The 24,379-nt window shown below is 41.8% G+C and overlaps 1 protein-coding gene and 1 non-coding gene across 2 annotated transcripts; one reads left to right on the top strand and one right to left on the bottom strand.

Moving 5' to 3' along the window:
* Window positions 1–2,001: 2,001 nt before the first annotated feature.
* Window positions 2,002–2,074, top strand: TRNAR-CCU (transfer RNA arginine (anticodon CCU)). Its single transcript has one exon. It is a non-coding gene; the product is annotated as a tRNA-Arg (tRNA).
* A 13,570-nt stretch (window positions 2,075–15,644) lies between these two features.
* TCHH (trichohyalin) lies at window positions 15,645–17,731 on the bottom strand. Its single transcript, XM_073807601.1, is given in 3 exon segments — window positions 15,645–16,762; window positions 16,764–17,185; window positions 17,188–17,731. Coding segments are annotated over 3 exon segments (993 nt in total). The 5' UTR covers window positions 17,717–17,731; the 3' UTR covers window positions 15,645–16,720.
* Between the last annotated feature and the right edge of the window lie 6,648 nt (window positions 17,732–24,379).

The raw sequence follows: 24,379 nt of genomic DNA, 5'->3' as shown, positions 1-24,379 counted from the left end.
AAGGTGGCAGCCCTATGGCTTCAACCGTGGGCACAGCAGCCAGGGCTGGAGTTACTGTGGGTCGCAGAGCTGGTGTTGGGAGGGTGGGGAAGACAGACCTAATTCATTACAGGTTTCACCTAGAAGGAGTTGTCAAATTATAGGAGTCGCATGACGCCTTACACCCTTAGTATACCAGGAAAAATAATGATCACCATTTACCATCTGGGTCCAAGGCACTCTTTTTAACTATCTATCTATCTATCTATCTATCTATCTATCTATCTATCTACCTACCCACCTATCTTTTGAATCATTTTATAATTTATAGAAGAAGAAGGAAATAGTAAAAAATAAATTTATTAGAAATTATAATAAGAATTTAGATATAGCAAACTCAAATATTTGTTCCATATTTTCCTGGATTTGAAGATACACACACATACTCACTTTGTGTGTGTGTGTGTTTGATGTGTGTATACATTCACACACACACATATATAGGCTTATATGTATGTGTATCATCTTTATTCCATAATTGCAAAACATTTTCATTTTTAGATTTATAAATACCAAATAATCCAATGAATGTTTTTATTTCTATATCACCTATTTCTTCCCAGTTGCCTTGTTACACACACCTGTCTTCAGCATTGTTATGGCAAATATATCAAGTACATTTTGGTGCATAAACATTATAAGAGATGAAAGAATAAAGTCACACGTCTTTTTAGCAAAATGGGATAATTAAGGTTCATGCATAATATTGAGTGAAACAGTTCTTCCTGTTGAATAACTAACTGGATGAAAATACCATATTTCTTTTTGTCCTTAGAAACATATTCTTCACTCTCTGATTCTTGCAAGCTTATTTGGAGGGCAGCACAGCTACTTGTATTACCTTTAGGAAATAATGATCTTCTCTACTAGGGAACACCATCTTCCTCTACCAAGCATTCAGCTTTGGGAGAGACAGACACCGAGGTGTGAGGAGGGCAGGCTGCACCCAGCTAGCCAGCCAGAGCAGCAGAATCAACCCTGGTAATCAGCGAGGTGACAATATCTCAATGAGACCATGTCTCGCTCTCCCATGCAATGATCCCTGAGCTTGAGTAAATTCACTGAGAATACTGTCCTCTGAAGACTCAAAGTATGAGATTTCATTTGTTTGATCAATTTTGCCATGGTCATTAGAGAGTTTTGCTATGGGTCTCTTCGCATTTATCTTTTGATTCATGAGATAGTTGAGAGATGTGTTCTTTTGCCAATTGTCTTCTCTTTGCTATTAACCGAAGAAAATGAAAAATTCTAATTATTCAACTGTGTTCAAGAAAAACTAAAACAAATACAAATCAACACCATACATTTATGTATTTGTATTTGGAAGATTTGTATTTAAAAGATGATGCAATGCTTTGGGTACCTCCTAGGAAAACTGAAGGATGTTGCAGATGCTGTCACAGTGATGATTTGTTTCACTCTTGCAGTATTCTTGAAGTGTTCCCATCATTGCTGTTTTCTTATATCTTGAAATGTTTCATGATAGAGAAAAAATATGATCATTAAGACCTCAAAATGTAGCTTAGATTTCTAAAATGGTCCAATGGACCCATATGATAATCACAAGACAGAATGAGTTTTATTCTACTTTTTTTTTTTTTTTTTTTTTGCGGTACACGGGCCTCTCACTGCCGTGGCCTCTCCCATTACGGAGCACAGGCTCCAGACGCGCAGGCTCAGCGGCCATGGCCCACGGGCCCAGCCGCTCCGCGGCATGTGGGATCTTCCCGGACCGGCGCACGAACCCGCGTCCCCTGCATCGGCAGGCGGACTCTCAACCACTGCGCCACCAGGGAAGCCCTATTCTACTTTTTAAAAAGTCAGTCAGTCTTCCCTAGTTCTTTAGAAGAACTCTAAGAAAGAATAAGAGTTATGAAATATAAATCTTTGCAAATAGACGGGACTGCTGAAAAAGGAAACCTGAAATATAAAGTGTATGCTTCTTTAAAGCTTACAGGGACTTCCCTGGTGGTCCAGTGGTTAAGACTCTGTGCTCCTAATACAGGGGACCCGGGTTCGATCCCTGGTCAGGGAACTGGATTCTGCATGCGGCAGCTAAAAGATCCCACATGCGGCAGCTAAATGATCCCACACGTGGCAACGAGGATACCGTGTGCCACAACTAAGACCCGGGGCAGCCAAATAAATAAAAAAAAAAAAAAAAAAAAAAGCTTACAACAAAAACCAATGTTTGTCTGACATCATAATTTCCCTCCCAATATCTGGAGGCTTTGTTGGAGAAGAGATCAACCACTTATGTAGAGGTGAAATGGTTCTCTTTCCAGGGTGGCAGGTGTCATTAGCTCAGAGCCTGGCACCATGGTCCTATAAGAGCTGACATGGACCTCACCTCCTTATCTGCTTTCACCTAATGGAGTCCCTAATCCCCTTGTTTCTCTGTCTGTTGAATGCCTCTTTTCCTGACCTCCCAGGCTGGACTCCATGGACCACCTGAGTAATTCAGTCAACGACAGTCTCATTTCCCTTCAGTTCTGTCTTGAAGTGGTTGTCTGTCCAACAGGACCCTCATGACCCTCATCGTATCTTTGCCGCACCCGCTCAGCTGTGGTCGGGTCCAGTGGGGAAGATCAAGTAGTCATGGATCCTGTTCTTTCCACTTTAGCCTGTGTTCTTTTTTTTTTTTTTTTTTTTTGCGGTACGCGGGCCTCTCACTGTTGTGGCCTCTCCCGTTGTAGAGCACAGGCTCCGGACGCACAGGCTCAGCGGCCATGGCTCACGGGCCCAGCCGCTCCGCGGCACGTGGGATCTTCCCGGACCGGGGCACGAACCCGTGTCCCCTGCATTGGCAGGCGGACTCTCAACCACTGCGCCACCAGGGAAGCCCTAGCCTGTGTTCTTATCAGCCCCTTTACTTGTCTTTGGTTAATGATCTTCATTCCCCTCAGGGACCTCTCCACATCTGAAGATGCTTCTTCTCATCTCTCATCCTCCCACCTCTGCAGGGGGGCTTTCCTCCTAATTCCTGGAGAAACACAGGCCCTTAGGCACAGTTTTCCTCAACTTCTGCCATACAGTCATGTCTTCTTTCACACCCATCCTGACCTCTTTCCCCCCTTCTCTTCTAGGCCAGCACCCTCCTGCCCTTGATCCTGCCTTTTTTGTATACTCTCCGACTTTGGCCATAGTTTTCTCCTCTTTTCTGTTTCTTTGATCCCTCTCTCTAGGGGCTCCTTTATCATAGTCTATTAATACACTCTAGTTTCATCAATGTAAGAAAAAGTCATTATTTCCTATGTATCAGGCAGCAGACAAAAACACACCAGCTACTATTATTTTTTTTAATTGAAGTACAATTGATTTACAATATTGTGTTAGTTTCAGGTGCACAGCAGATTCTTTTCCATTATAGGTTATTACAAGATACTGAATATAGGTCCCTGTTCTATATGGTAGGTCCTTGTTGTTTTATCTATTTTATATATAGTAGTGTGTATCTGTTAATCCCAAACACCTAATTTATCCCCTCCCCGCCCCAACTTTCTCCTTTGGTAACCATAAGTTTGTTTTCTATGTCTTTGAGTCTGTTTCTGTTTCGCAAATAAGTTCATTTGTATCATTTTTTAAGACTCCACATATAAGTGATATCATATGATATTTGTCTTTCTCTGTCTGACTTACTTCACTTAGTATGATAACCTCTAGGTCCATCCATGTTGCTGCAAGTGGCATTATTTCATTCTTTTTATGGCTGAGTAATATTCCATTGTGTATATGTACCACATCTTCTTTATCCAATCATCTGTCAATGGACACTTAGGTTGTTTCCATGTCTTGGCCACTGTAAATAGTGCTGCTATGAACATTGGGGTGCATGCATCTTTTCAAATCAGTTTTCATCTTTTCTGGATATATGCCCAGGAGTGGGAGTGCTGGGTCATATGGTAACTCTATTTTTAGTTTTTTAAGGCACTTCCATACCATTCCCCATAGTGGCTGTACCAATTTACATTCCCACCAACAGTATAGGAGGGTTCCCTTTTCTCCACACCCTCTCCAGCATTTATTACTTGTAAACATTTTGATGGTGGCCATTCTGACTGGTGTGAGGTGATACCTTGTAGTTTTGATTGGCATTTCTCCAATAATTAACGACGTTGAGCATCTTTTCATGTGCCTGTTGGCCATCTGTATGTCTTCTTTGGAGAAATGTTTATTTCGTTCTTCTGCCCATTTTTTTGATTGGGTTGTTTGCTACACACCAGTTATTTTAACAGAAAGAATTTAACAGAGAGACTCATTAACTAGGTAACAAAAGGTAAAGAGAACTCTAGGGAAGTGGTCCCCAACCTTTTTGGCACTAAGGACCGGTTTTGTAGAAGAAAATTTTTCCACAGACGGGGTGGGTGGGGGATGGTTCAGGTGGTAATGTGAACGATGGGGAGCAATGGGGAGTGGCAGATGAAGCTTCGCTCTCCCGCCTGCCACTCACCTCCTGCTGTGCGGCCTGGTTCCTAAAAGGCCGTGGACCCTGCAGCATGGGGGTTGGGGACCACTGCTCTAGGGTATATGCAAGTAGCAATTTCAGGAACCAGCAGTTACCCCCACGGCTAACTTCCAAGGGGAGAGGTTGGAATTATCAGGAGGTTGGAGGAGGGGGACCGAGACTTAAGCCTCTGAGAAGGGATGCTTCTTGCTGGTGCAGAGGTCTCAGAGCTGGTTCTGTGAGGTTGGAAAGACTGCACACTGGATTCAACTGCCTTTGGGGAACAAAACCCAAGCTAGTTCAGCTTCCTCCTGCAGGGCTTCTCAGTTGCGAATACATTGCTCCTTTGTGGGGAAACTGCCCTGCTGGGTGAAGAAATGAAGCTGGCATGACACTGCAGCTAACCAGAAGCCAGGGGGAGTAGTAAGTTCCTCTCCTCTTCCGGTCTCCCTCCAGGGTCCCCATTGGCAGAGGTAACTGGGATTCAGCTGCAAAGTGGAGTCCCAGCTCCAACACCCCAAAGTGTGCACAGAAGAGTGGTTTTGAAGCCAACAGATACTAGCTTAATAACTGGTGCCCCTACTCTCCTCTCTTATTTCTTAATTATACATCCATATGTGAGTAGTTTTCATGCAACATCTGCTGTCTCTCAGCTCCCACTCATTTCCTCAAGCTTCTGCAATTTGGCTTTATTATCATCATTCTAATGTACTTCTTGAAAAAGGCCTCCTAATGACCAAATCTCCTGGGCCTATTTCTGTGCTTGTTTCACGTGGCCTCCCTGAGTGAGGGGTATGAATGACATTGTGGATCTGTCCTCCACATGCTAGCTTCTGGGATTGCTCACATCCCTGTCTCTCCATATACCTCTATGGTTGTTTCTTCTGCTTCTCTTTCTGGGGTCCCTTCCTTTGCTTTCCCCTTAAACGCTGGTGCTCTCCAGGCTTCTGTCCTCGGCGCCCACCCCACTCTTCTTATTGTGCATCCCCCGCCCCCAACCCTGGGAATCTCATTCTGTTTCCTAGTTTTTTTGTTTTTTTAATATTCATTTATTTATTTGGTTGCACTGGGTCTTAGTTGAGGCAGGCGGGCTCCTTTAGTTGCGGCTTGAGGGTTCCTTAGTTGTGGCATGCGAACTCTTAGTTGTGGCATGCATGTGGGATCTAGTTCCCTGACCAGGGTTCGAACCCAGGCCCCCTACATTGAGAGTGTGGACTCTTAACCACTGCGCCACCAGGGAAATCCCTGTTTCCTAGTTTTCATTATCACTATGCTTTAACAATTCATTTTGCAAACTACCTTTTTTTTTTTTGGCCGCACCGCGTGGCATGAGGAATCTTAATTCCCCAACCAGGGAGTGAACCCTTGCCCCCTGCAGTGGAAGCGCGGAGTCTTAACCACTGGACCTCCAGGGAAGTCCTGTTTCCTAGTTTTAACCAGCACTTATATACAAGTTGACCTCCAAATCTTTATCTCCGTACTCCATAGTCCACTGGCCATCTCCACCAGGGTGTCTAACAGCCACATCAAATTAAATATGTCTAAAGGTGAGCTCATCATCTTGTCATCTTCTCCTTCATATATACTTCTGTTTTCTTTCCCTTTGAAGATTTTTTTTAGGCCAATGAGAAAAATGTCCATATTTAAATCCATTTTCTGTTCTAGGGTTTTTAATAGTTTTGTATTTTGAAGATTTGAATATACAGAAGTTAATGAAAAATTGTTTCAACAAAATATTATGATTTCATAGGAATGTATATTTTATAAACAGTGCTTAATAGAGCATGTAATAGACTGTCACCAAATAATGTAATTACAAATTAATAGTACATCAGTGATTTTCTTAAGCACAACATGGAACTATGCCTGCATTTCCTTTGAACTTTGATTTTTAGTTTTTATCTCATATCATGCCCAGTCTTTCATGTCTTGGCTTTCATGAAACCTAAGATGATATTGTTCTCCTTCAAGATTTTCATCACTTTCACAGCATCAGTCAACTCTTCCTTATTCCATACTGTGCAGCACTTTCTTCATTGTGAGAGATGACTCTTATGATGGAAAGAGGAAGGAAAGTCAAGACCTTATCAAAAAACTGTACTTTTAGTAGATTGTGCTAACGCAGATGTCACACAGCCCTGGGATTTGTGGTCCTTCAAGCACATAGTTTCTAATTCACTTCAGCCAGCACCCCCCCACCCCCACTCCACCAGTGTAATGATATTAGCTGCTATTTATTCAACATTTATTGTGTGCCAGGAAAATCCCCGCCCAGGGTTAATATTTTATATACATTTTCCCTGATCCTGACAATAAACCTATGAGGTAAGTATTATAAGCCTCTTTATAAAGATGAAGAAACTAAGGCTCAAAGAGTTTTTAATTAATTAACTAATTGACTGATTGATTTTAGTTTTTTTTTTTTTTTCAGTCGCTCTACGCGGCTTGTGGGATCTTAGTTCCCTGACCAGGGATCAAACCTGCACCCCCTGCAGTGGAAGCATGGAGTCTTAACCACTGGACCACCAGGGAAGTCCCCAAGGCTCACAGAGGTTTTTTTTTGTTTTAACTGTACATATTTCTTTTTTTTTAATTTAATTAATTTATTGGCTGCGTTGGGTCTTCGCTGCTGTGTGTGGGCTTTCTCTAGTTGCAGCGAGCAGGGGCTACTCTTCAGTGTGGTGCGCATAGGCTTCTCATTGCAGTGGCTTCTCTTGTTGGGGACCACGAGCTCTAGGCACGCAGGCTTCAGTAGTTGTGGCGCATGGGCTTAGTTGCTCTGTGGCATGTGGGATCTTCCCGGACCAGGGATCAAACCCGTGTCCCCTGCATTGGCAGGCGGATTCTTAACCACTGTGCCACCAGGGAAGTCCCATCAAAGAGTTTTAAAAAAAATCTCACAAAGCCAAAAAAAGAGGCAGATGTGGAGTTGGCTCTGAAGCCTTCCCGTGCTTTTGTGCTGCCTCTTGTCACAGCCCATGGGTGCTCTGGTGTGATATCTGTGATCTGCTTCAGGAATGCTCATAAGTACACTCCATCTGGCCAAGGAAGCCTCTAGCATATTCTCACACATCATATCTGTCTACACTCCAATGCTCCCTAGCAATCTCCCATCCTCAGTCTTAGAGATGTACATGCAGCTCTATCTTGTCGCCTAGCACCGTGCTTCCTTCCTCCTTATAGCGCTGTTTATTTATTTCTGATGAGGGTATGCACTTCCCTCATGTATTCCATCCAGAAGTCTTTTCTCCCCAAGTCTTGGAAATTCAACAGTTACATTTATTGAGCCCCATTATATGCTTTTCACTGTGCTGGGTGCTAGGGATAAGGCATCATACTTTCCCCTTTGAGTCACAATATCAGGTCCAGTCTGTTCACTGCTGTATCAATTTCTGGAGTCCTAAGTATTACATCTGGCCCCCTTAATTTTCTCTTGTGAATTACTGGGTACCTCTCCCCTGTCATATTGTAGTTGACATCCTTTAGAATAACTACTCTTGCAGTTGTGCATAGTAAGGGGTTTTAAAGATGTTAGATGAAATGATAAATGTTAAATGCTATTCATATTACTTCATAAATTGAATATGTGTTCAATCAAAGTGTCAACTACAAATATATAAGCAACATCATTACTGTTTAATTGTGAACTCACCCAGCACGCACCCTCAGTCAAAGCCGTTTATTTATACTATAGTAACCTGGTATTAGGAACCATATCTATGTTCAAGGTAGATTAAGTTAGGTCATATTTGGAATTTTTTTTAAAAAGTTAATTTCCCTTTATTATTTATTCAGCAAGTACCTATTGGAGACCTTCCTGTGCCAGAGTCTTTTCTAGGGCACAAGGATTTAGTAGGGAACAAAACAAAGTCCCTGATCTCACAGAAATCTCATTATGCATATGCATTTGTGTACCTGTTGCAAAAATATAGAAATTGCTGATAAGAAGGAAAGAAAGAAAGAGAGAGGGAGAGAAAGAGGGAGGGAGGGAGAGAGGGAAGGAGAGAGGGAGGAAGGAAGGAAGGAAGGGAGAGAGAAAACACAATTCTATCATCCAGGTTAATTTTTCAGTGTATGCTCTTCCTGACTTGTGTTCTATGCATATGTAAACATTCCCTTTTCACACAAAAGTGGGATAACATTTGATTATTTTAATGTGACTATACATTGTAAATACCCTTTCATATCACTGAATAATCTACCTCCTTGTTTCTAATGGCTGCATGAGGTAATTGGAATCTATTTGATTAGAATGTCTAGCTGGCCAAGAGCATTCAGTCCCTAACTGTGAGAGTGTCTCCACTTAAATACATTCCATTTGTTTGAGGATGGTTCTCAGAATTTAGTATGCATAAGACTTACCTTGGGAGCTTATTAATGATTCAGACACTTGGGCTCCACACTCAGAGATTCTAATTCAGAAGGTCATGAATCTGCATTTTAATAAGTCTCACTCACCAGCTAGGTGCTTAGGAGGTAGGTAGTCCCAGAGCCTTCTCTGAGAATCTTTGGCATGACTTATAGGAATAACATATACAGGCATAATTCCCTTCTCCCCTTCATGGGGGTCTTGGGAGTTAGGTTTCCCTCAAGGTAAGTTGGTTTAAGCTACACTAGATATTTAAGAGAACGAATCAGAGGGTTGGATTTGGGTTGGTAGGAGTCAGAGCTGGCGAATATATCACACCAAGTCTAAGGGACAGGGACACGTTTGAAACCAGGACATCAAGCTGAAGGTCAGCAGACAGGAGTTGCTGGATCAGAATGGAAGCAGTGAGGGGGTTCTAGCCATGCCTATCAGATAATGTCAGGGGTGCTATTCTGTGCTGTCTTTGTGCTGTTGGGGGCTTGATCAATGGGCGGGTCAGCTTGGCTTAAAGGTATAGAGTCAAGGACAATGAAGGTTTGAAAAAGGTTTTGACATATATTGTCCATAGGTCAGCCAGAAATGGTCTGACTCTCAGAGCTGAATGAAATTAACTTGAACCATCTCCACACTAAATCTGTCCAGCAGAAACTCCAAGCCTTCTGGGTGATCTCTGTGTATTCCTGAAGCTCCTATTCTCGTGGCGGCCTCCTACCTGTATTGGCTTTCTGCTTCCTTGACATGGATAATTCAGCCTCTTTTTAGATTTCTACCAAAAAACCACCCACACGAGCATCTGTGTTTATTTTAGATTTGGGGGTCCTGGGAAGGGGTACATCACACCTCACACAGCCTTCCGCCACCTGTGGACTCCTCCCTCTTCTTTTCCTCTTTCCTCTTGGAAAAACCCAGATTTCTCTTTCCATGACTAGAAGTTTATCAGTCATGTTTTATCACTTATACATACCCTCTGGGTCTTGCCTTCCACCCTGAACTTATGTCAAGACATTTTTCTCAGCAGCTCCACTTCAAAGAGGTATTTTGTTATTACAATAACAACACATTCCTGTGCCTGTACCTACCCAGAGAGTGGGATGGGGAGGGGTATGCATTTCTAGATCTAAGGTTACCTGATTAGCCAGCTGCAGGCTCAGCAAACTGCAGGCTGGGAGTTGGTAGCTAGTCCTCAGTCTACAGCCCTGGTCATTAACAAATGAATAACCATCTCTTAGCACTGTACAACTCCACTGATGGAAGTCAAGTTATTTTTGTAGTTTCTATCTTGGTCTTTCCTTCCGTACAGGAGTTTTCTTCATTTTTTAGCAGGTGGCTGGCAGGGGAACTCCTCTAGGCAGTGATTTTTGAAACACTTGCCCTCCAGAGCTGGCTGTGATCATGAACAGTATTATAGATGCTGAAATGAACGCAAAGCCTGTAGTGGATACCACCCTTCCTTTCAGGGAGATTTTATGGATGAGAGCCACATTCTAAGAACTATTTGTTCCCATGTTACAACATTGCTGAAATTCAGATGTGTTTTAAAATTGAAAGCCACATTTAATATAGTGCTCCCCTATCCCCCCAACAAAAATGATGCTTTTTAATCAATGGTGCCTCTTACAACCCACAATACCTTAGAATAAAGGGAATGCAGTAGGAACACCTATCCATAAAGGATCTGGGTTTCAGAACCGTGCAGCACTCTCCGCCTTACAACCTCAGTTACAGATGAATGGAGGGTGAGAATTTCCTGTCCATTGGCAATTCGAAGAAGGAACACACAACGTCACCTCTTCCTGTCAGCCCAGGGTCAGGGCAGTGCAGTGAGAGGTCCTTTCCACGTTCCCTGTTGCCTAATGATGGATCTACTCGGGACATTGCAGTCAGTGACCACGAGGTGGCGTACAAGCCCCAGGCATGAAGTCTTGAGGCCCACATGCCTCCCAGACGTGGGTGCTTCTTTTTAGATGGCCGTTAAGAAGCTGCTGACTTGCTCTATTACATGGGTGGGCAGGCTGAGCTGGTGAAGGCAAAGACTCCGTGGAGCAGCTGGAGGAGGGTTTGGGCAGCATGAATAGGGAGAGAAGTTAGGATTCGTTCATTAGAGTAACAATATCTGTTGAATGAATGCCTACGATTGCCTAGATGGATATGGGTAGAGAATTTAAGACAGGCACAGTCCTCAGCCCCGTAGAATTTGTGGTCTAGTAGAGTTAGCATAACTAGTGTACTTCAGTGGAAAGAGCAAGGACATTTGGTTGTTATGGACTTAATGCATATGCTGAAGCCCCAGCACTCAGTATCTCAGAATGTGATTATATTTGGAGATGGGGTCTTTAAAGAGGTGTGATATGGTGATTTGTAATAAACATGTATTTGGTTTTCATCCCCATTTGGGACACAGAGCTCCTAAAATGCTTGGAATGTCCCAAGTGCTGAGAGCCAGAATGGTGTCTTTTGTTAGGTTGATGAGGTAACTTTTGAAAAGCACCTAATGATGGGGGCTGGCTACCAAGAGAACCAGCCACTTGATTAGAAGGTTGAACCTTTCAGTCCATCCCCCCGACCTCTGAGAGGGGAAAGGGGCTGGAGGTTGAATCAGTCACCGTTGGCCAATGATTTAATCAGTCATACTTTCATCAAAACCCAAAAAGGACAGGGTTGGGAAAGCTTCCATGTTGGTGAACATGTGCAGATTCCCAGAGTGTGTTGTGCCTGGAAAGGGCATGGAATCTCTGCACCCTTTCCCTACACCTTGCCTTATACATCTTTTCCACCAGGCTGTTCCCGAGTTATATCCTTTTGTAATAAACCGGTCATCTAGTGAGTAAATGGGTTTCCTGAGTTCTGAGCCACTCTAGCAAATTAATTGAACACAAGGAGGAGGTTGGGGGAACCTCTAATTTGTAGTCAGTCAGTCAGAAGTCAGGTAACAACCTGGGCTTGCAACTGGTGTCTGTAGTGTAGCTATATCTCATCTCCTGTTTCTTTCCCAGCCAAACTTCTGGAAAGAGCATCCAGATTTGAAAATATCTTCTTCATAAAATACTAAATTCTCATAGTTATGCTTGGATATGTTCCTGAGCTTTTTATTATGTTGCATTGACCTTTCTCTTTCATTTTAATTATCACTATTATTGCAGTATTTTAATTACTTCAGCTTATGATAATTTTAATATACAATAATATGATACAGTATAACACTATGTGTACTACATAATAATATTATATAGTATAATAACAATATAGTATATAGTAAGCCCTATTATTGACATCCTTTCCCAAATTTTCCTGCCTACCCTTGCTTCTATATTTTCTGATAAATATTAAATCACTTTTTTTTTTTTTTTTTGCGGTACGCAGGCCTCTCACTGTTGTGGCCTCTCCCATTGTGGAGCACAGGCTCCGGACGCGCAGGCTCAGCGGCCATGGCTCATGGGCCCAGCCGCTCCGCGGCATGTGGGATCTTCCCGGACTGGGGCACGAACCCGTGTCCCCTGTATCAGCAGGCAGACTCTCAACCACTGCGCCACCAGGGAAGCCCCTATGGCAGATTTAATAAAGAAATTGTCTTTGAGCAACCAGGACCTGCTTGTACCTGTACAATGTCAAAGGATAAAGATCATCAAAATACTGATAGATTTCCCTAGAAGCATAACCTCACCTTCCATGGTATATTAGTTTTCTAGGGCTATTATAACAAAGTGCCAAAGACTGGGTGGCTTAACCAACAGAAATTTATTTTCTCAAAGTTATGGAGGCCAGAAGTCAAAAATCAAGGTGTTGGTAGGTTTGATTTCTTCTGAGAGCCATAAGGGAAGGATCTGTTCCAGGCCTCTACCCTTGGCTTGTATTGGGTTGGCCAACAAGTTAGTTCACTTTTTCTGTAACATGGCTCTAGTAGTGCTTAGCTGTCTTTAACTTCATTTGAAACAATTTTGTTAGATTGTATTATGACAGCTGTCATACCAGCGTGCATGTAAAAAAAACTTATCAAAATTGGTGAATTTTTGTGTAGCCATTTTAATATTGAAGATGGAAGAAAAAAAGCAACATCTTCGGCATATTATGCTTTATTATTTCAAGAAAGATAAAAACGCAACTGAAATGCAAAAAAAGATTTGTGCAGTATATGGAGAAGGTGCTGTGACTGATCGAATGTGTCAAAAGTAGTGGGCAAAGTTTCTTTTTGGAGATTTCTCACTGGACCATGCCCCACAGTTGGGTAGACCAGTTGAAGTCGATAGCAATGAAATCAAGACATTAACTGAGAACAATCAATTTTATACCACGCAGCAGATAGCTGACATACTCAAAATATCCAAATCAAGCGTTGAAAATCATTTGCACCAGCTTGGTTATGTTAATCGCTTTGATGTTTGGGTTCCACATAAGGTAAGTGAAAAAAACCTTCTTGACCATATTTCCACATGCAATTCTCTACTTAAATGTAACGAAAATGTTCTGTTTTTAAAACAAATTGTGACGGGCAATGAAAAGTGGATACTGTACAAGAATGTGGAACAGAAGAGATCGTGGGGAAAATGAAAGGAACCACCACCAAGCACACCAAAGGCCGGTCTTCATCCAAAGAAAGTGATGTTGTGTACATGGTGGGATTGGAAGGGAGTCCTCTATTATGAGCTCCTTCTGGAAAACCAAACGATTAATTCCAAAAAGTACTGCTCTCAATTAGATCAACTGGAAACAGCACTCGACGAAAAGCAGAATTAGTCAACAGAAGATGCATAATCTTCCATCAGGACAGCACAAGACCGCATGTTTCTTTGATGACCAGGCAAAAACTGTTACAGCTTGGCTGGGAAGTTCTGATTCATCTGCCGTATTCACCAGACCTTGCACCTTCAGATTTCCATTTATTTTGGTCTTTACAAAATGCTCTTAATGGAAAAAATTTCAATTACCTGGCAGACTGTTCCTGGCACCTGGAACAGTTCTTTGCTCAAAAAGATAAAACGTTTTGGGAAGATGGAATTACAAAGTTGCCTGAAAAATGGCAGAAGGTAGTGGAACAAAAGGGTGAATACATTGTTCAATAAAGTTCTTGGTGAAAATGAAAAATGTCTTTTTTTACTTTAAAACGGAAGGAACTTTTTTGCCAACCCAGTAGATGGCCATCTTCTTCCTATGTCTTCACATCATTTTCCCTCTGTCCTTGTCTATGTCCATATTTCCTCTTCTTATAAGGACACTATTCATGTTGGATTAGAGCCTACCTAATGACCTCATTTTAATTTGATTACCTATGTAAGTACTCTACCTCCAAATGTGGTCACATTCTAAGGCACTGAGGCTTAGGACTTCATCAAATGAACCTTTGTGGGGACATAATTCATAAAACGTGGAGACCAGCTTTTCCATAACAGAGCATAGTAAATCCTCAACCCCATTTTCCGGCAGCAGCCAAGGTGATGTTAATAGAGCTCCCAGTTTATAGTTAAGCAGACAGTTGCCCAACAGCCTCAAGGTTCTGCCCATGCATATACATTATCCTTGTGGAGCAGGAATGTTGGCCCGCCAGCATGTTCTCCTGCCAGCATGCTAAAAGTAGAGCCCTAGGGCATTGGCTGGCTGATTTTTAAGTACATGCTATTATAACTGTGACAAAACAATACTTTCTTCTTTGGAAATTGGCTCTTTCCTCATCTTGTGAAGTGCTACAAGAAGTATGAAGGGCTTTGATTGTTTTTATCATGATTATTATTGTTGAACTGTAGCTTAGATGATGATGAGTGTGTATTGCAGGAGTATCCTGGGGCTGGCACTTATAAGGAGGCTCTGGTATGAGTGCCCATTGAGAGGATCCTGGGGAAAGCCAGTGAGGCTCTTTCCAGGGTTTCTGTAAAGGTTCTTAGTAAGTAAAAGCGTATACTTACCTTAATAGGGAAGTACTTTTGCAGATAGAAATCATTTGAAAGAGACAAAGCTCCAAGTCAGTATCAGGGGATTCCCAGGTTTTATCTTTGGTGGGCATCTGCTATTTGTGTTAAAGTGAGAGGGAGGCTTGTGCTCCTTGCAGAAAATGCCACCTTACTCTATCAGAACGATACTCAGGAGCTATAGGCTTAGCTTTCTTGTCTCCACCATTGGCCAAAATGTTTAGTGTCTATAACTTAGGAAATCTTCTCAACCATGACCCTCACAATTAGAAATGATACTATCCTGCATCAGGGCCTTCTTGGATTTATTCCTAGTTACCACGCTGTGAATACCGTGGTATAGAATATAGATTCCAGCAGGTGGCACAGGGGTGTTTGGATCTTTAGAGGATAATCTGATACTTTTGGCCTGATTATTATTAAGCACCTTCTGACTAAGTCACCTTATGGATTGTGTTGCTTAAATCAAGAGGTCATTTAATTTCTGTAATGCTGAGCTGAAGTTTCAGGCCATTTTCTACTTTTGCCTCATCAGACTTCAGAGACCAAGAAGTTGCTGTATTCTTAGAAGAAAATATTAACACACACTGGAAGCACCATTATTTGTCATGAGCAGTGAGTCACCGCAAGAAAGGGCAAAGAAAGCTGTAGGGTCAAGAATAAAAACACTTGGAAAAAGAATCCTAGCTTGGGGATGGAAATAATATAGCATTCACCCTAACAGAGAAAAATGGTTTGGGAAAATAGAGAGGTTTTTTTTTTTTTTTTCCTTTTTTATACTTAGACATAGATAATAGTAACCGAACACCCTTAAGTGATTGGAAACTTATGTCAGTTCCCAACCATTAAATCTTGAGTTATGGTTTGATGCATAGTTAAAACAGACAAAAAATAATTGTTTGCCAAAACATTTATTATTAATTTTTTACACAGTCCAATTATTTTAACAAGTATGTCTCCAAAGTAGTATCAATAGGCCTCAAAGGATTGTGGGCTGATGGATCTTGTCAAAGGGCCTCCAGGGACATGCCCCTCTGTCCACAAACATTCCCCCTTCCCTTCCCCAAAATGCTCTGTGATCTCTGGTTGGCTCTAGAGCAAGGTAGATGTTTACAGGATCCTGAGCAGGTCCCCTCTCAGCTAAAATTAACAAAGGTAGTAATATTCTCAAGCTCATCGAAGACTGGGGGAAAGGAACTGAGCACTACAGACTACAAGCAGACATGGTTTTAAAGTTTGAGCTCTGGAGTTGTTTGAGAAACACCTTGCTTTTGCTTCATGAGATTTTAAATAATTATAGAGTTAAGTGTAAAAAAAAATCGAATTCAAATTCTAAGTCTTCAAGCTAAACCTTATTGTTAACAGATATTTCTTCCAGTTACGGGCTGATTTCACAGGGAGTTTTTCTGGAGAAGCCATCCCCCCTGCACTATTCAAGCGTTGTTGTAAAAATTCAGTCCCCTGGCAGAATTTGTGCTAATTATGCTACAAAAAGTGACAAGATATTTGGTGGTAAATATTAATGTAATTTAGGCCCAAGAAGAAATACCAACTTCAACATCAAATATATCTGAACTCTCTACAAGATGGATCAACAAATTAAAAAACAGACCCATTCTTTTGACTCTCAAATCAACATAATATTCTTGTTACTTTTGAAAGCAATACATGAACGTGTTCCCCAAACAAAACTCCTTACAGGAATGAAATGGCTTATATGTTTTTAAAAAATGCACACCACATCTGCACCAAAGAGCAAAGACATCCTGCAGTAAAGAACTACTTAAGGAAGAATAAAAGGCAGGAGTACAAAGTACATGGAAGAGTGTAGCTTAAGATTTTGTAAAAAAGAGATATTCTAACACTAGAGAGTTTTCCCCCAACCGGAAACATTAGAGTCATTTGTTACTTAGTGTTTCTCGTTTTCCTTTGCTCGAAGCTTTGGCAGGTGTCGGGATTTGGCAGCATCTCTTAAAGGCGGTATTGAGATCGCTGCTCTTGGATGTACTCATAACAGAGGGCTGGAGCGCACCGGGGCACTGGCAAACTGACGCTTGCCGGGCTCCAGAACCTGCCGACGGCCCTTGTCCTCCTCCCAGACTTGGCTGCAGCTCTGCTCCTCCTGCTGCTGGCGGCAGAGCTGTTCTTCTTCCCGGAGTTTTCTCTCCCGCTCCTGCCGGCGCCTCAGCTCTTCCTGCCCCTCGCGCTGCCGCTGCTCTTCTTGCTCGAGGAACTTACTGTCCTTCTCCTGGACGCGTCGCTTTTCTAACTCTCGCTCCTGCCGGAGCCTCTGCTCTCCCTCTAGGAACTTCCTGTCTCTCTGCCTCGGACGTCTCTGTTCTTCCTCTTGCTCGGCGCGCCTAAGTTGTTCCCCCTGGGAGAAGGCATCCTCCAGCTCCTGGCGGCGCAGCTGTTCTTCCCTTTCCCGGCTGAGCTGTCCTCCTCGCGGAATTTTCTATCTCGCTCCGGGTGAAGCTGTTGCTCGCGTTCCGGCCGGCGCAGCTTCAGTTTCTCTTCGCGGAACTCTCTGTCTTCTTCCTGATGGCGTATTTTCTCTTCTCTTTCCAATCTCAGCAGCTGCTCTTCCTCTCGGCAATTTCTGTCCCGCCTTTTGGCTTCCTTTTGCTCCTCCCTCTCCAGCAGTTCTTCAGCTGGGAATTGCCTTTCGCGCTGTTGCCAGCTCCTCCTCTCTTGCTCTCGTTCTCTTACCTCTTCCTGTTCATCCTGCAGGGGCCACCGATCCTGATGGGATTGTCTCTTCCGCACCTGGGAATCATCCAGTTGCTGGATCTTTTCTTTATTCTCTCTGCGTTTGGAGTAAACCCTGTTCTTACGAACTTCATTTTCCTTTTTTTTTTTTGCGGTACGCGGGCCTCTCACTGTTGTGGCCTCTCCCGTTGCGGAGCACAGGCTCCGGACGCGCAGGCTCAGCGGCCATGGCTCACGGGCCCAGCCGCTCCGCAGCATGTGGGATCTTCCCGGACCGGGGCACGAACCCGTGTCCCCTGCATCGGCAGGCGGACTCTCAACCACTGCGCCACCAGAGAAGCCCTCTGGGGGAGTTTTTTGAAGAAAAGTTTTTATTAAAATATAGTAGATTTACAATGTTGTGTTAGTTTCAGGGGTACAGCAAAGTGATTCAGATATATATATATATATATATACATATATATATGTATATATATATATATTCTGTTTTAGATTCTTTTCCATTATAGGTTATTACAAGATATTGAGTATAATTGCCTATGCTATACAGTAGGTTCTTGCTGTTTATCTATTTTATATATAGTAGTGTGTATATTTTAATCCCAAGCTCCTAAATTAACCTTCCCCCCCTTCCCCTTTGGTAAACCAAGTTTGTTTTCTATGTCTGTGAGTCTATTTCAGTTTTGTAAATAGGTTCATTTGTATCATTTAAAAAATTCCCCATATAAGTAATATCATATTTGTTTTTCTCTGACTTACTTCACTTAGTGTGATAATCTCTAGGTCCATCCATGTTGCTGCAAATGGCATTATTTCATTCTTTTTTTAAGGCTGAGCAATATTTCATTGTGTATATATACCACATCTTTATCCATTCCTCTGTTGATGGACACTTAGGTTGCTTTCACGTCTTGGCCATTGTAAATAGCGCTGCTATGAACATTAGGGTGCATGTGTCTTTTTTTTTTTACATGTGTCTTTTTGATTTATGGTTTTCTCCAGATATATGCCCAGGAGTGGGATCGCTGGATCATATGGTAACTCTATTTTTAGTTTTTTAAGGAACCTCCATACTGTTCTCCATAGTGGCTGCACTAATTTACATTCCCACCAACAAACAGTGTAGGAGGGTTCCTTTTTCTCAGGGTAACTTTTAAGAATCCACATAGTTCAGGTCACAACACAGACCTATAAAATTAGAATTTCTGGGAATAGAATCCAGGCACCAGGGATTTTTTAGAACTCTCTTGATGATAAAGTGGCAGCCAAGGTAGAGAAGCACTTGGCATAAGGAAGGAAGAGTGGGAAAAGCCTCATAAAATGTGGCAAAAAGGGAGGAGAAGCTCACGAGGGAGCCTAGGAAGAAGTTTCCTGAGAAGTAGGAGAAACTGGAGAGAAGGGGGTATGGATACTTAGGGTGTGAGAGGTAAAGAAGAAAGGGGTGCACACCCCTCTTCTACATAATCTTCAGTTGCTTCTTAAAATGGCCCTTCCCTATAGGTACCTAATCTGTTTCCTATTCCCTGCATTTAACTGGGTAGATGTTCATCTGTGTCTCTACTCAAACTACTCCTGATGCCCAGGATTCCTGCCCTTTTCCAGATGTCAGTCCACATCCATTCCACGTATAAGACTTGGTTCAAAGCTCTTCCTCCAAAGATCTGGTTAATTTTATGAGATTCTGATTGCTCCTATTTAGATAGTCCCTTATGCATTTAGTTGTTTATCAAAGATGGCCAGCTATGGGGCAGTGCAGAGTCCTGGACATAGACACTGTGGATCCGGGTTCAAGTCCTGTCTCTGCTGCGAGTTAATTGTCTGGAACTTTCCAGTGATGTCATTAAAGCTCATTAGTTTCTTTACTGTAAGGTATTCAAATTTATAACTACTTTGAAGGGTTGATAGAAGTTTTATGGGTGAGAATGTAAGAAAGCTAGACATGTGTTATAGTATAGGGTAGTAGTATTAAATTTTACACTTGTTAGAAGCTTGCTTTGCAATCATCCTGAAGTCTCTCTCTCTCTGCATATTTGTTTGATTTTCTAACTGTATTATAAACTCCTTAAAGTTTTGACTTTAAAAACGGCTGTTTTGTTTCTTTTCTGCCTCCCTAAAAGGGACTTACTGTGCTGTTGAGATTCTTAGGCAGCCATATGTTTGCAGGCTCATGCTGGTTAACCAAGTGCAGCATCCCTGATGATGTTGCTTCCGGGTGCAGGAAACTTTGTGCAGGGACCAAGAGTCAGATGACCGCCTGCACAGACATGGATATCATTTGGGTCACTATCATCTAGTCCAGATCTGTAGGCTCCAAACACACAAGGGAAAAAGTTTAGGTATGTACAGGAAATGGGAAATGGCAAAACCATCTGATGGCTCTCTCCAGCTTGTTCCGAGGAAAATTCAAAATCCTTAAGCCTACCAGACATGATTAGTGGGTCTACAGAATGACCTCTCTGACCTCGCCTCCTGTGACTCACCCCTTGCTCATTTTGTATCCACTTGTCACTTTACTATTTCCTGAACATACCCAGCAGCATGCTGCCTCAGAGCTTTTGCAGCTGCTGTTCCCTCTGCCTGGAATGCTCTTCTCCAGACATTTGTTTCTTTCCTTTACCTTCTCCAGGTCTTTGCTCCAATGTTACTTTCTCAGCAGACCTACCCTGACCACCCTATTTAAAATTGTGACCCTCAACCTTCCTTATCTTCCTGCATTCCCTTTTTTCCACTGTAGAAATTGTCATTATCTGATGTAAGATGTATTTTACTAATTTGTTTCCTATTGTCTCTCCATTAGGATGTAAATTCTACAAGAACCATATTTTCTATGTTTTTTTTTTAAACTGCTGCATCCCTGGTGCCTGGATTATTCTTGGAACATAGTAAGTACTCAATATTTGTTGATGAATGAATAAATTAGTAAATGAATGAATGAATAAAGTTTACTTATCAATGGCCAAGATATTTTGAACTGGTAGAGATCCATTAGGTCAAGGAATCTGACTCTATTCCTTACTTTGGTTTCCTCTTGGTTTCTTTACAAGGTTTTATTTAATCAAATTACGGTGAAAACTCGTATTAATTCCTGTGGAACAATGGCTCTTTAGCCTTCTGGATTTTGTTTGTTTGTTTTCTCTCAAAGGGAATAAATCCTAAAGAGGAGTTTCCTGAATCTTACTTCCAGCTCTCTCCTCTTCTTTTTTTTTTTTGCTGTACGCGGGCCTCTCACCGTTGTGGCCTCTCCCGTTGCGGAGCACAGGCTCCGGATGCGCAGGCTCAGCGGCATGGCTCATGGGCCCAGGTGCTCTGCGGCATGTGGGATCCTCGCGGACTGGGGCACGAACCCGTGTCCCCTGCATCGGCAGGGGGACTCTCAACCACTGCGCCACCAGGGAAGCCCTCTCTCCTTTTATAACTCCTGAATGTGGCTCCTAGTCTTCCTACCTGTCTTTGGAAGAAATTTTCTAAAAATAGCCAGCCTTTCCTTTGAACTTCAAAGACAAATGAAGAGAGAGAATTAGGAAAATGTGGTTTGTATATATGTCAGAACTCTCTGATGAGGTTGATAGGGTTGGAAGAGTTTGGATGAATGTTCAGAAGCTAAAACAATGAGGTACTAGTGAAGGGATATTTGAACTTGCCTTTACTTCTTTCAGAGTGAATGTACAAGTGCATGAACCATTGGTCCTACCCAAGAGAGCTGCTGCGGTATGATCCAAAAGCCCCTTGGTTCTATGCTCAGACACATGGAGGGACTAAATGTGAAGTTCGATTTCTTTTATTTCTTATCTGACTCACCACAAACTCATCCAGCTACACCATAGGTGGGAGTAAGGCACATAAGTGACAATATCTCAGAGCTTTATTGTTTTAAAACCAGTTCTGACAGAGGTTGGGAAACCATCTGGCAAGAACACCAAGGTACAAACAGTGACAGCTTTATTTCTTCTTTTCCGACTTGGATTCTAGTACTGGCACAAAAACAGAAATATAGATCAATGGAACAGGATAGAAAGCCCAGAGATAAACCCACGCACCTATGGTCACCTTAGTTTTGATAAAGGAGGCAAGAATATACAATGGAGAAAAGACAGCCTCTTCAATAAGTGGTGCTGGGAAAACTGGACAGCTGTATGTAAAAGAATGAAATTAGAACACTCCCTAACACCATACACAAAAATAAACTCAAAATGGATTAAAGACCTAAATGTAAGGCCAGAAACTATTAAACTCTTTAGGAAAACATAGGCAGAACATTCTATGACATAAATCACAGCAAGATCCTTTTTGACCCACCTCCTAGAGAAATGGAAATAAAAACGAAAGTAAACCAATGGGACCTAATGAAACGTAAAACCTTTTGTACAGCAAAGGAAACCATAAACAAGACGAAAAGAAAACCCTCAGAATGGGAGAAAATATTTGCAAATGAAGCAACTGACAAAGGATTAATCTCCAAAATTTACAAGCAGCTTATTCAGCTCAATATCAAAAAAACAGACAACCCAATCCAAAAATGGGCAGAAGACCTAAATAGACATTTCTCCAAAGAAGATATACAGATTGTGAACAAGCATATGAAAGGATGTTCAACATCACTAATCATTAGAGAAATGAAAATCAAAACTGCAATGAGGTATCACCTCACACCAGTCAGAATGGCCATCATCAAAATATCTACACACAATAAATGCTGGAGAGGTTGTGGAGAAAAAGGAACCCTCTTGCACTGTTGGTGGGAATTTAAATTGTTACAGCCACTATGGAGAACAGTATGGAGGTTCCTTAAAAAACTAAAACTAGAACTACCATACCACCCAGCAATCCCACTACTGGGCATATACCCTGAGAAAACCATAATTCAAAAAGAGTCATGTACCACAATGTTCATTGCAGTTCTGTTTATGATAGCCAGGACATGGAAGCAACCCAAGTGTCCATCGACAGATGAATGGATAAAGAAGATGTGGCCCATATATACAATGGAATATTACTCAGCCATAAAAAGAAACGAAATTGAGTTATTTGTAGAGAGGTGGATGGACCTAGAGTCTGTCATACAGAGTGAAGTAAGTCAGAAAGAGAAAAACAAATACCGTATGCTAACACATATATATGGAATCTTAAAAAAAAAAAGTTCTGAAGAACCTAGGGGCAGGACAGGAATAAAGACGCAGACGTAGAGAATGGACTTGAGGACACGGGGAGGGGGAAGGGTAAGCTGGGACGAAGTGAGAGAGTGGCATGGACTTATATATACTACCAAATGTAAAATAGATAGCTAGTGGGAAGCAGCTGCATAGCACAGGGAGATCAGCTCGGTGCTTTGTGACCGCCGGGGGAGGGGGGGGCGGGTGGGATAGGGAGGGTGGGAGGTAGGGAGACGCAAGAGGGAAGAGATATGGGAACATATGTATATGTATAACTGATTCATTTTGTTTTAAAGCAGAAACTAACACACCATTGTAAAGCAATTATACCCCAATAAAGATGTTAAAAAATTTTCAATTTTCTTAAATTTACCAAGGCTTGATTTGTGACCCAAGATATGATCTATGCTGGAGAATGTTCCATGAGCACTTGAGAAGAAAGTGTATTCTGTTGTTTTTGGATGGAATGTCCTATAAATATCAATTAAGTCCATCTTGTTTAATGTATCATTTAAAGCTTGTGTTTCCTTATTTATTTTCATTTTGGATGATCTGTCCATTGGTGAAAGTGGGGTGTTAAAATCCCCTACTATTATTGTGTTACTGTCGATTTCCCCTTTTATGGCTGTTAGAATTTGCCTTATGTATTGAGGTGCTCCTATGTTGGGTGCATAAATATTTACAATTGTTATATCTTCTTCTTGGATTGATCCCTTGATCATTATGTAGTGTCCTTCTTTGTCTCTTGTAACAGTGTTTTAAAGTCTATTTTGTCTGATATGAGAATTGCTACTCCAGCTTTCTTTTGATTTCCATATGCATGGAATATCTTTTTCCATCCCCTCACTTTCAGTCTGTATGTGTCCCTAGGTCTGAAGTGGGTCTCTTGTAGACAGCATATATACGGGTCTTGTTTTGTATCCATTCAGCCAGTTTATGTCTTTTGGTGGGAGCATTTAATCCATTTACATTAACGGTAATTATTGATATGTATGCTCCTATTACCATTTTCTTAATTGTTTTGGGTTTGTTATTGTAGGTCTTTTCCTTCTCTTGTGTTTCCTGCCTGGAGAAGTTCCTTTAGCATTTGTTATAAAGCCGGTTTGGTGGTGCTGAATTCTCTTAGCTTTTGCTTGTCTGTAAAGGTTTTGATTTCTCCGTTGAATCTAAATAAGATCCTCACTGGGTAGAGTAATCTTGGTTGTAGGTTTTTCCCTTTCATCACTTTAAATATGTCCTGCCACTCCCTTCTGGCTTCCAGAGTTTCTGCTGAAACATCAGCTGTTAACCTTATGGGGATTCCCTTGTATGTTATTTGTTGTTTATCCCTTGCTGCTTTTAATATTTTTTCTTTGTATTTACTTTTTGATAGTTTGATTAATATGTGTCTTGGTGTGCTTCTCCTAGGATTTATCCTGTATGGGACTCTCTGTGCTTCCTGGGCTTGCTTGACTATTTCCTTTCCCATGTTAGGGAAGTTTTCAACTATAATCTCTTCAAATATTTTCTCAGACCCTTTCTTTTTCTATTTTTCTTCTGGGATCCCTATAATTAGAATGTTGGTGCGTTTAATGTTGCCCCAGAGGTCTCTGAGACTGTCCTCAATTCTTTTCATTCTTTTTTCTTTATTCTGCTCTGCAGTAGTTATTTCCACTATTTTATATTCCAGGTCACTTACCCGTTTTTCTGCCTCAGTTATTCTGCTATTGATTCCTTCTAGAGACTTTTTTATTTCATTTATTGTGTTGTTCATCATTGTTTGTTTGCTCTT

The sequence above is a fragment of the Tursiops truncatus genome, chromosome 1, assembly GCF_011762595.2.
Source record: "Tursiops truncatus isolate mTurTru1 chromosome 1, mTurTru1.mat.Y, whole genome shotgun sequence".
NCBI lineage: Eukaryota > Metazoa > Chordata > Mammalia > Artiodactyla > Delphinidae > Tursiops > Tursiops truncatus.
Note: the sequence above shows the minus strand (reverse complement) of the source record. Positions and strands in the feature narration are given on the sequence as shown.